At 36.4% G+C, this 13,477-nt stretch overlaps 1 protein-coding gene across 2 annotated transcripts in view; it reads left to right on the forward strand.

Moving 5' to 3' along the window:
* The first annotated feature begins 1,581 nt into the window (after positions 1-1,581).
* Positions 1,582-13,477, forward strand: part of LOC130891990 (dynein axonemal heavy chain 3) — a 115,259-nt gene continuing 103,363 nt past the window's right edge. For both annotated transcript variants that reach the window (XR_009058975.1, XM_057797151.1), the window contains exon 1: positions 1,582-1,837. Coding sequence is in view for 1 of the 2 variants with exons in the window: in XM_057797151.1 (XP_057653134.1) it covers positions 1,633-1,837 (205 nt within the window). In the remaining variant the exon portion in view is untranslated. The remainder of the gene's footprint in view (positions 1,838-13,477) is intronic.

Raw genomic sequence — 13,477 nt, forward strand, 5'->3', positions numbered from 1 at the left:
CCGTGGAAATTTGTTTTGAAAATGTTCAAATATATATAACCTGGGGGATTTTGGAGTTGCTGATGTCGAATACCCCTACAAATAAAGGCCTATGAGGTACCTGGTGCCCAGGGTGGCCGACATCTACGTCGTCTACTGGAATACCGTGGAAATTTGTTTTGAAAATGGTCGAATATATATAACCTGGGGGATTTTGGGGTTGCTGATGTCGAATATAACTACAAAAAAAGGCCTACGAGGTACCTGGTGCCCAGGGTGGCCGACATCTACGGCGTCTACTGGAATACCGTGGAAATTTGTTTTGAAAATGTTCGAATATATATAACCTGGGGGATTTTGGAGTTGCTGATGTCGAATACCCCTACAAATAAAGGCCTATGATGTACCTGGTGCCCAGGGTGGCCGACATCTACGTCGTCTACAGGAATCCCGTGAAAATTCGTTTTGAAAATGGTCGAATATATATAACCTGGGGGATTTTGGGGTTGCTGATGTCGAATATAACTACAAAAAAAGGCCTACGAGGTACCTGGTGCCCAGGGTGGCCGACATCTACGGCGTCTACTGGAATACCGTGGAAATTTGTTTTGAAAATGTTCGAATATATATAACCTGGGGGATTTTGGAGTTGCTGATGTCGAATACCCCTACAAATAAAGGCCTATGATGTACCTGGTGCCCAGGGTGGCCGACATCTACGTCGTCTACAGGAATCCCGTGAAAATTCGTTTTGAAAATGGTCGAATATATATAACCTGGGGGATTTTGGGGTTGCTGATGTCGAATATAACTACAAAAAAAGGTCTACGAGGTACCTGGTGTCCAGGGTGGCCGACATCTACGTCGTCTACTGGAATACCGTGGAAATTTGTTTTGAAAATGTTCGAATATATATAACCTGGGGGATTTTGGAGTTGCTGATGTCGAATACCCCTACAAATAAAGGCCTATGATGTACCTGGTGCCCAGGGTGGCCGACATCTACGTCGTCTACAGGAATCCCGTGAAAATTCGTTTTGAAAATGGTCGAATATATATAACCTGGGGGATTTTGGGGTTGCTGATGTCGAATATAACTACAAAAAAAGGTCTACGAGGTACCTGGTGTCCAGGGTGGCCGACATCTACGTCGTCTACTGGAATACCGTGGAAATTTGTTTTGAAAATGTTCGAATATATATAACCTGGGGGATTTTGGGGTTGCTGATGTCGAATATTACTACGAAAAAGGCCAACGAGGTATTTTGTGCCGAGCGTGGCCGACATCTACGTCGTGTATTGGAATCTCGTGGAAATTAGTTTTGAAAGTAGTCAAATATGTATAACCTGGGGGGACACTATTATTTTGGTTTGTGAGGGTTGTTTCGACCTCAAATTACGATTTAAGGACGGTAGTATTTAAAAATGCAGTGTTGCCTAACTTCTCTTAGTTTCGCGGAATCTCAAAATATAAACAACTTACGCAAATAAACTGAAAATTTATAAATTTTCTTTTCCATTTTTCCTCATAATACATTCGATTCGTTAAGAACTGAAACCGAACTATTTCTCTCCATTTTCGTATCCTTAGTAACCGCCAAACACTGACAGTTTCAGTATTGACAAAACGGTTGACGTTATTTTTATTAAAATATGGCGTCGAAATATGGTCCGAGGTTAATACCTAGTGAACCTTGGCTGCCGGACGCCAAACTAGAAGGCGAAACAGAATCAAATTGGATTCTCGAAAGGGTCGAAAAACAAAATGAATACCCTCCGATTTTCGCGAAAAAATCCTGGACCAAAGGGGTGCTGGCTAAAGATACACAAATGTATTATAAACCCTCTGAAACTATCGGTGAGTTGAATTTTTTTTTTGAAAATTTTATCACGAACCAATTTTTCACTTTTCTAAGTATTGATCTTGATAAATCGTCTTGATTTTAGGTTATGTTTCGATAAATGTTTTTCAAAACTAATTTTTTATCAAAATACATCTAAAATTAACACGATTTATAAAGAAAAAACTTATTAATACTATAAAACAGGCTCGTTTCGAGCTAATACAAGCTTAGTGGGATTTTCCACACATTTTATACGTGGGGTGGTCAATTAGTTCGATAGAATCATGGAAGATCGATGGGAAAAGGATGAAAAACTAACTTCAACTCCCGGTCGATCTCCCAATATGTCTGTACCAAAACAGAATAGTACATTTGAACATCTCTTCACATCTTCTTGACAACAAGACATCAATAGATTCAAGCCAAAGCGCCTTTTCGTCTTCAAAAGAGGACTTCGGCCTTTGGTAATGTGGTAAACGTGGTACTACGGATCAATTAGAAGGCCAAAGTGCTTAAAGGCTCTCACTCTATTTACGAATTGAAAATTTTTTGTCTGGAGCTTCCCAACTCAATATCATTTACGATCGCAATATTTTTCACATACCCCCCGTATGTCGCCCTATATACAGACCTTATTTCGACGCGAAATTTCAAGCGGCAAAATCGCTGAAAAGTTTAAATCGCATTATTTTATTGTATTATCCTTAAATGCGACTGAATCAGGACAGGGGATGGTGGTTGTTAGGTGAGGATGAAATATACCCCATAGAATTTGATATCGATCGATCATTAGTGCGAACCCTATTTCGCAGAAAGGCAATGTGCAACGCACTCGATATATCGTATATAGGTCCCCTTCTGAGGGGAATTTCCCCATTACGTTTTTTATTCCAAGCTAAAATCTTCGTCAATTTCATCTGGAACACCCTAAAATAAATTTCTGGGCAACTAAAAACGTCTCAGTAACGGATTGTATTATAGAGATCCCGAAAAACTTGTATGACTCAGTTCGGGTATCAAATCCGAACAAGGTTTGTTATACCACTCTAAGGAGACGTAATAACGTCGAAACGTGGTTACAAACCGCTCCTTGCAATTGCGACGATCTTCGGAGGAGATGTAATTCAATATTCAATAGTATAAATCATTTATTTTGATATATTTTATCCGCCAACGGAATTTATATTATCGGCGACTACGCTAGCTTTCTAACTGACCAGTGGTTCGTAGTTGGAAGTGAGAAAGTTTAACTACATGAACCAAATAGCGACGTTCTTTGACGTTGTCTTCAGTTCGGGTCTCGAGCCCGAAAGAGGTTTGTTATACCGCTCTGATAAGACGTAATAACGTCGAAACGTGGCTGCAAACCTCTCCTTGCAATTGCGACGATCTTCGGAGGAGATGTAATTCAATATTCAATAGTATAAATCATTTATTTTGATATATTTTATCCGCCATCGGAATTTATATTATCGGCGACTACGCTAGCTTTCTAACTGACCAGTGGTTCGTAGTTGGAAGTGAGAATGTTCAACTACATGAACCAAATAGCGACGTTCTTTGACGTTGTCTTCAGTTTGGGTCTCGAGCCCGAAAGAGGTTTGTTATACCGCTCTGATAAGACGTAATAACGTCGAAACGTGGCTGCAAACCTCTCCTTGCAATTGCGACGATCTTCGGAGGAGATGTAATTCAATATTCAATAGTATAAATCATTTATTTTGATATATTTTATCCGCCATCGGAATTTATATTATCGGCGACTACGCTAGCTTTCTAACTGACCAGTGGTTCGTAGTTGGAAGTGAGAATGTTTAACTACATGAACCAAATAGCGACGTTCTTTGACGTTGTCTTCAGTTTGGGTCTCGAGCCCGAAAGAGGTTTGTTATACCGCTCTGATAAGACGTAATAACGTCGAAACGTGGCTGCAAACCTCTCCTTGCAATTGCGACGATCTTCGGAGGAGATGTAATTCAATATTCAATAGTATAAATCATTTATTTTGATATATTTTATCCGCCATCGGAATTTATATTATCGGCGACTACGCTAGCTTTATAACTGACCAGTGGTTCGTAGTTGGAAGTGAGAATGTTTAACTACATGAACCAAATAGCGACGTTCTTTGACGTTGTCTTCAGTTCGGGTCTCGAGCCCGAAAGAGGTTTGTTATACCGCTCTGATAAGACGTAATAACGTCGAAACGTGGCTGCAAACCTTTCCTTGCAATTGCGAACAATTGGGGATGTTAATATCGACAAAAAGGTCGACATCACGCTCTCACGATCTTCGGAGGAGATGTTCGTCGAGATATTAGCCAGGAAAGTAGTTGTTTTCTCATTTCAGAACGCCAGAATACTTTTTCAAATTATTAAATTTCGAAATTGTTTCAGAGGTGAATACAAGAAATCTTTTATTTTGACATATATATCAAAGGATATTGACCAATTTAAAAATTTTTGTATATATATATATATATATATATATATATATATATATATGCAATGTTATATTTCGACCATAATTTCAGTCCCTGATGATGAATAAGTAGTTTTTCGAAAGCTTGGTTAAATATCTAGAAGAGTACATACAGTTTGGTGTTTGATTGCAACATTCCCACAAAATAATATTTATAAACTTCCAATTTATATTATTATATGCCAGTAAATGAGAAAAAACGAACCTTCGACTTTAGCTTATGGTTTGAGAGCATCGGCCTTTTCCTATCTACTTTATTTAAATGTAACCTTTATTTTTATATTGTTATTTAATTAGTTGTATAGAAAAAGAAGAAATACACAAAGGTTAACCTTTAATCTTCGAGCAAAAGCTGGGCGCACGACCGAAATGAATACACCGACGTTCGAAATAATTATTGTATTCGAACCGGTCAGAGCAAGTGGAGCGGTCGAATAGAAATTTCCATCAAAAATTTTTGTATATTGAATTTTTTCTTTTCGACGGCACTGCTTTCGATTCATTGCGCACGCAATGTTTGCCATTGGTAATTGCATTTTTTATTTTTTAAAGGTTGATGTTTCTGAAGGTTTTCGCTTCACTCGTAAGAAATCTGTACGAATCCGAATAAGGGCTGGACTTAAAGTAATACAAAAAATTCATAAAACTTGCAACGTTCTATTTTGAAAATAGTGCACAGGTCACATAAGAAAAAACTGTAAAAATTAACAAAAAAAAACGAAATAAACCTTGAATCTAATAAAATTAATAACATAATTAATTTTTTTTAATCTTTTCCAATTGTTTTAATTATAATGTCTATTTATATCTACTAATTGATACGCCTATGGATTACGGATGCTTCATCATTTTATTACTCTCTGATTCATAAAAATAGACTATTATATGATAGGTTACGAGGGGAAGCTTCGAAGTCTTGACTTCATATTTCGATAAAACTCGAAATAGGTTGAAACGTTAATTTTTTTTCTACGACAAACGACCTAAAATTAAGATTTAACAAGAAAAAAATATAAAAAGGTCCGAGAAGTAAAAAGTTAGTGCTTATCACTGTTAGTATAACCCACCACTTTAATTGCGTCACCCTCGTTGGTTCAAATCCCTTTTGATTTGAAAAAAAATGAAAATGAAAAAAATAACCTGGCGCACATTTTTTTTTTCGCGCATAAATATTGTACGTTTAATTAATTTCGAGTTCAACTTTATCATAACCCTACATACATTAATAACGGATGAAATAAATTTTAATTAAAATATATCCGAGTCCGGCGCTGTACTGTACTAACAGCAGATCGCTCACGACTGGTCTCGTTGGAGTATACAAAAAAAGTAGTACAAGTTTGTAATCATAATAAAAGCAGTCAATATTTCGAACAGTGCTGCAGAAACGAATTTCGTTCTCGCGAATGTTTCTGTGACTGAATGTCGTCGAAGATTTCAGTATAATGTCAGTTTCGGAAATGGATGCGATTTGGTATGTGCCTTAGACTGGAGAAAGAGAGAGAGAAACAGAAAAAGAGAGGGAGAGATAGTGGTAAAGAGAGAGAAAGAAAGAGAAGCACACAGAGAGAGAGAGAGAGAGACAAAGAGAAAGATACAGAAAGGAGACACATTGACAAAGGAGAAATATTGATGGTTTTTAGGTCACTGTAAGATATATATATATATATATATATATATATATATTTATTTTGTTTACAAAAATTACCCAATTATAGTATTGAAGCAATTTTAATAATCAATACGGTTACTAACAACTTGTTTTATTTAAAAATATTGTTTCCTTTCGAAAACCAGTTCAGGGTTAAAGGCGTTCGCTTCCAGATGATTTCGAAAATTCCCCTGCCTACGTGACAGGTGCCGGGTAGCCCGTTTCAACTGAAATCAGCTGATAACTACCGAGATTTGAAAAACTACAATCTGGTTTCACTTATTATATTATAAACCAGTGGATTTTTAATTCAGAATGTTGGTATTTGTGGTCGAGAATTACGGTTGGTCGACTTGGATTAGTCGTTTAGAAGCCGGTTTGTATGTTTGCAGAGCCGGACTTTGTGAAGCGTTTGTAGAAAATTGAAATACACAAAATAAAAGTAAAGTTTGATCAATTTTGAACATTTTATTCTAAAACACTAAGAAAAATAATTTTTTTAATAAAAAATCGCAGGGGCTATATATTTTCGTTAATTTTCCCATTGAAAATTAAGTATATCATTTTCTTTCTTTATTTTTCCGTACAATTAAACATGAACAACCTTAATAACTCAGAATCAGAATGTTCAGTGACGAAATTAATAAAGAAAAACCGTCTTTTATAAAAAACTAAATGTGGAACATGCTTCGGGATGAAACACCAAAAAATTGTAGCTTTCGGAAACAATTTTATTCGAATACTAAGTTGTAGAAGCAACAGGGATCAAAACATCATACCAGAAATGAACAGAAATACCATCAAATGGTACTCTGATGGTTCTAAAACCACAGACGTAACCGGAGATTACCTGCCCAGAACCAAACAGACCTGGGACCAAAGACCCTCTTGAAAGGGATACTATAACCAGAGATGATCTGCTGAAGGTATCAGCATAAGCAAAAGCAACCTACAAATACTCAAAGAAGCCCTGTCAGGGCACTGTCTTTTCAAAAGATACCCGAAGACCTTAGATAATGCAGCGTGCAAGCTCTATCTACATTCTTTTGATGAGCAAGACATTACGAAATACCTCTTGGAAGGGTATGAAATGGAAGACGAAGATCTGACAAACTATAGAGGTTGATACAGGCAAAGACCTTCTTGAAAGAGATACTATACCCAGAGATGAATTGCTGAAGGTATCAGCATAAGCAAAAGCAACCTACAAATACTCAGAGAAGCCCTGTCAGGGCACTGTCTTCTCAAAAGATACCCGAAGACCTTAGATAATGCAGCGTGCAAGCTCTATCTACATTCTTTTGATGTGCAAGACATTACGAAACTCCTCTTGGAAGGGTATGAAATGGAACACGAAGATCTGACAAACTATAGAGGTTGATACAGGCAAAGACCTTCTTGAAAGAGATACTATAACCAGAGATGATCTGCTGAAGGTATCAGCATAAGCAAAAGCAACCTACAAATACTCAAAGAAGCCCTGTCAGGGCACTGTCTTCTCAAAAGATACCCGAAGACCTTAGATAATGCAGCGTGCAAGCTCTATCTACATTCTTTTGATGTGCAAGACATTACGAAACTCCTCTTGGAAGGGTATGAAATGGAACACGAAGATCTGACAAACTATAGAGGTTGATACAGGCAAAGACCTTCTTGAAAGAGATACTATAACCAGAGATGATCTGCTGAAGGTATCAGCATAAGCAAAAGCAACCTACAAATACTCAAAGAAGCCCTGTCAGGGCACTGTCTTCTCAAAAGATACCCGAAGACCTTAGATAATGCAGCGTGCAAGCTCTATCTACATTCTTTTGATGTGCAAGACATTACGAAACTCCTCTTGGAAGGGTATGAAATGGAACACGAAGATCTGACAAACTATAGAGGTTGATACAGGCAAAGACCTTCTTGAAAGAGATACTATAACCAGAGATGATCTGCTGAAGGTATCAGCATAAGCAAAAGCAACCTACAAATACTCAAAGAAGCCCTGTCAGGGCACTGTCTTCTCAAAAGATACCCGAAGACCTTAGATAATGCAGCGTGCAAGCTCTATCTACATTCTTTTGATGTGCAAGACATTACGAAACTCCTCTTGGAAGGGTATGAAATGGAAGACGAAGATCTGACAAACTATAGAGGTTGATACAGGCAAAGACCTTCTTGAAAGAGATACTATAACCAGAGATGATCTGCTGAAGGTATCAGCGTAAGCAAAAGCAACCTACAAATACTCAAAGAAGCCCTGTCAGGGCACTGTCTTCTCAAAAGATACCCGAAGACCTTAGATAATGCAGCGTGCAAGCTCTATCTACATTCTTTTGATGTGCAAGACATTACGAAACTCCTCTTGGAAGGGTATGAAATGGAACACGAAGATCTGACAAACTATAGAGGTTGATACAGGCAAAGACCTTCTTGAAAGAGATACTATACCCAGAGATGAATTGCTGAAGGTATCAGCATAAGCAAAAGCAACCTACAAATACTCAGAGAAGCCCTGTCAGGGCACTGTCTTCTCAAAAGATACCCGAAGACCTTAGATAATGCAGCGTGCAAGCTCTATCTACATTCTTTTGATGTGCAAGACATTACGAAACTCCTCTTGGAAGGGTATGAAATGGAACACGAAGATCTGACAAACTATAGAGGTTGATACAGGCAAAGACCTTCTTGAAAGAGATACTATAACCAGAGATGATCTGCTGAAGGTATCAGCATAAGCAAAAGCAACCTACAAATACTCAAAGAAGCCCTGTCAGGGCACTGTCTTCTCAAAAGATACCCGAAGACCTTAGATAATGCAGCGTGCAAGCTCTATCTACATTCTTTTGATGTGCAAGACATTACGAAACTCCTCTTGGAAGAGTATGAAATGGAAGACGAAGATCTGACAAACTATAGAGGTTGATACAGGCAAAGACCTTCTTGAAAGAGATACTATAACCAGAGATGATCTGCTGAAGGTATCAGCATAAGCAAAAGCAACCTACAAATACTCAAAGAAGCCCTGTCAGGGCACTGTCTTCTCAAAAGATACCCGAAGACCTTAGATAATGCAGCGTGCAAGCTCTATCTACATTCTTTTGATGTGCAAGACATTACGAAACTCCTCTTGGAAGGGTATGAAATGGAAGACGAAGATCTGACAAACTATAGAGGTTGATACAGGCAAAGACCTTCTTGAAAGAGATACTATACCCAGAGATGAATTGCTGAAGGTATCAGCATAAGCAAAAGCAACCTACAAATACTCAGAGAAGCCCTGTCAGGGCACTGTCTTCTCAAAAGATACCCGAAGACCTTAGATAATGCAGCGTGCAAGCTCTATCTACATTCTTTTGATGTGCAAGACATTACGAAACTCCTCTTGGAAGAGTATGAAATGGAAGACGAAGATCTGACAAACTATAGAGGTTGATACAGGCAAAGACCTTCTTGAAAGAGATACTATACCCAGAGATGATCTGCTGAAGGTATCAGCATAAGCAAAAGCAACCTACAAATACTCAGAGAAGCCCTGTCAGGGCATTGTTTTTTCAAAAGATACCTGAAGATCTTAGATAATGCAGCGTGCAGGTTCTATGTAATTTTCCTGGCGTTTTTATCGCTGTACTTTCACATTGGGGCATTATACAGTAACAGCTGTTTCGCGAGGTGTGACGTCATTCGAGACGCCATGACAGTCTTGGATTTTTCGCGGTCAATTTCAAGTTCATTTCTAAAAACTCAAAATACGAACGTAAAAAACCTATTTTTCTTAAAATAATATATTTTTGGGGTGAAATAGATGTGAAGCAATAGTTTTAAACTAATTTCCACATTTTGTCAACTAGCCCATTGTGGGAATAGATCAGTTTGAGCAATGGGATCCCCAGTATAGCAGCAAGAAAGGGGGGGGGGCACAATAGGTATGTCCATGATTCACGCAATTCAAAATTTGTTAGAAATTTTATTATCGGGCCGATCCTGCCCTACGAAGCTTACAAAAATCATATGTTTGAGTATAGTCTGACTCAATTGTGGCCTTGATTGAGGTCGTGACTAACAAGAAACAGGTAGAAATGTAGGGCTTACGTGCACCATACTGGTCCCTAAAGGAACGGTGCCTTATTAAGGGCATTTTCTACCTGTTTTTCTAAGCTTTTGTGAGCCACATAATATATTCTCCGTGGCCAATTAACAGATTTAAATGTGATAAAGAACGACAGTATTTCGGATACTTACGAGGATGGTACCCGAAGTACCAGGTCCAACAAAAGAAACACGAAAATTTTGGAAAAAAATATCTCCTTTTAGCTCGGTAAACTTTTCCCAGAGATGTTCAATAAGATCGATACAGAGGTACTTTTGAAGCAACTACCGCCATCTCTGGGTCAGTTCTGGTACTTCTGGGATTATTCTTATAAAAAAAAAACTACAAGAACGATAAGGGACGCAGCGATCGAGGTGGAAAAAATGTAAACTAGTCGTAACAAGTGAAAAAATTTCCTAAAGTAGTCCAGGAATGAATAGCCCTGTATAAGACAGTTGATTATTTTTTTTTACTCAAAAGCCAGACGAAAACAATTCACTTTATCGCAAATTTAATCTTTTTATCTTTATAATTGAACTTTCTATTCGATATTTTCGATATTATTCACATCTAGGTAGAAAGCAGAGACTTGGAACGTTAAAGGAAAAAAAAAATAAGATTTTGGACTGAAAATAACCAAAAATTTCCATAATAGATAAAGTCTAGCGGAAGGCAAATAAATTTTGAGTTGAATAATGCAATTTTTTGTATTCTGCCACCCCTTTTTTTTCTCAAAATAAAGAGGGTGTCAATTTTCAACTTTTTACATACTTTTTAGACTTCTGTCTATTTTTTGCCCTTGTTTCCTGGACTATAACTTTTGAAAAGGAAAATTACATGATTAGTAATAGCAAACAAGCAAAAAAGAAAAACAATAAAAGAATGAAGGAGATAGAACTAACAAGAAACATAGATACGAAAAAAAAAGCGAAAAAAGATTTTGGTGGAAAAGGGACGAAAAAACAAAACCAAATATACTGATTGAAGTAAATATAAAAAATAGGGAGAAGAATGGTTGAAAAAAATAAGAAACGACCCATCAATTCGATGTTTTGACTGTTCAAACAAGTGTTTTTGTTTGAACTGATGTTTTTTTGGTTTAATATTTGTTTGGCAGCCATCAACAGTGAACGTTTTCAATGCTTTAGCCCAACCAATACAGATTCTACTCTAGGTGAATCCGCTCCTTCGTTATCAACAGTAAAATATTAGATAGCAGAGTTAAATCGAGGGCGTGAGACCAAAATCGCAATAATCGATCAACTGAGGTGACGACTCCAGAAATTTTGAAGAAAATCCACTGGAAGGTCGTCAAATGACAGTGCACGAGTTACCAGACATAGTAGGCAATTCAAAAAGTGTATTACATCGCATATTAACTGAAAATGGACATGAGAAAACTGGTCTGAAAAGGGAGAACCCGCTCCAATGAAGACCAAGACCGTTCCATCTGCAAGCAAGGTTATAGCGTCGGTTTTTGGGGAAAATTTTTATTGAAAAAGGAAAAACTATCAACGGAAAATATAATGCGAACTTATTACAACGTTTGAGCGGAGAAATCAAACATTTGGTCAAGAAGGAAGTGTTGTTTTATCAACACAATGCACCAGCTCAAACATCCGTTATTGCAATGGTTAAAATTGATGAATTAAAGTTTGAATTGCTACCCCATGCATCCTATTCGCCAGATTTAGCTCCCTCGGATTATTTTCTATTCCAAGAAGAGGTGATGTCAGCAGTTAATGGCTATTTTGAGGAGCTGGGTGTCGAAGTTATTGAACATTGCTGGGAAAATATATTTTTATGTTTTCTCTGTTGGTATCAGGTATTTCTGTGATCATCCTTGTAAAAATAAAACACTATGGATAGCATATAACAGATTTGATACGCGCCATGACGAAGTTTAGAGTAGTTCAACCTTTAGTCTCTGAAGACGATGATGCAGTTATCGAAACGTGCGTTAGGCAGTGTAAAAAGTGTTCTAATTATAGTTTGACATTTTTCATTAGATATAGTCGATAAAATGTGACGTTCAGTTTATTTGATCCGGTCAATTTAGACATTCCAAGTTACATAATATCCCATCAAGCTGAAAATCAGTAAAATTGTTTAAAAAACTTTTTGACTCGTTATATCTCAGAAACGGTGGCTCGTAGGAAAAAAAGTATTGGTACTTTTTTTGTAGATAATTTTATGATCTACAATTTTTGTCTGAAATATTTTCATGATAAAACTTACCGTTTTGCTGATAATCGCGAAAAACGAAATTTTTTGACATTTGACGTTGAATAAAAATTTTTTCCATACTCGAAAATGATGGGGAACATTCAAATTTTATTTTAAATTGTATTTTAAACAATTTTACCGATTTTCAGCTTCAGGGGAATTTATTTTGCTTCACTCTTATTTTTTGGTCTAATTTGACCGGACTAATTTTCACTCAAAAATTAATTCAAACAATTTTTATTGATAATTATGATAAGGGGTGGGTGTTATTATGATTTACAAGTAATATTTGAATAAACAATAATGATATTATTATAAAAGACTATCTAATCAAAATTTTATTGACCGTATGTTATTCTAGAATTGAAAGAAAACAATGCGTTCAGCAGAAATAATGTCCTAAGTAATCATAAAAACAATTTCTTCATACAATAAAAAAATATTATGCATGTTGATATAAATTATCGTAGGTCGTTGAATACATTAAACAGTCCTTGTACCTCCTATTTTTACTTTCCAAGGACCAATACAACGGTATGGGTCAATTCGAAAAAACGTCATATCCAAAAAAGTGAACTTTTGGGAAACGAACGAAAATCAAGTCAAAAGTTTGATTTGAAATGTTGAATCTGTACACGACGAGTTAAAACTATCTGTATATGGCAAAATACTTATTGTAAAATCATGAAAATTTCTACGTTTGGGTTTTCGGATACGATCTTGTTAACTAAAATATCTTTAAAGATGGCCGACTTCCGGTTCTACGGGAAGTTGACTGTAACTTTGTTATTTTAAATAGAACACCCTGTATATTAATACATTTTTGAAATCTACGTAAAATTTTAGTATACTTTTGTTTAAAAACTTTTTTTCGAAAAATGCATACTTTTTGAGTTATTAATTTTTTTGTAGAAAATTTGACAGTTGCAGACCCTTATAAATTATTATTTTATGAGGATACCCTTAAAGATATCAAAATAATTTCTGTTTGTTTGATTTTAGCAAGGTCAAACGTATTTGAATCTATATTGAAAAATTCTTCATTTTATACAGGGAGTGTATAAAAAGTGTTCAAAGTTTACCTTCATAAATATCAAATTTTTTTATTATTTCAAATAGAACCACCCGGTTTTTTCTATTTTAATACATTCAAGGGTAAAAAATAAGGCAAATTCATTCAACAATTGACAAAGCCTACTAAAAGTATACATAAAAAATTAA

This window comes from Diorhabda carinulata, chromosome 3 (genome assembly GCF_026250575.1).
Source record: "Diorhabda carinulata isolate Delta chromosome 3, icDioCari1.1, whole genome shotgun sequence".
NCBI classification, from domain to species: Eukaryota; Metazoa; Arthropoda; class Insecta; order Coleoptera; family Chrysomelidae; genus Diorhabda; species Diorhabda carinulata.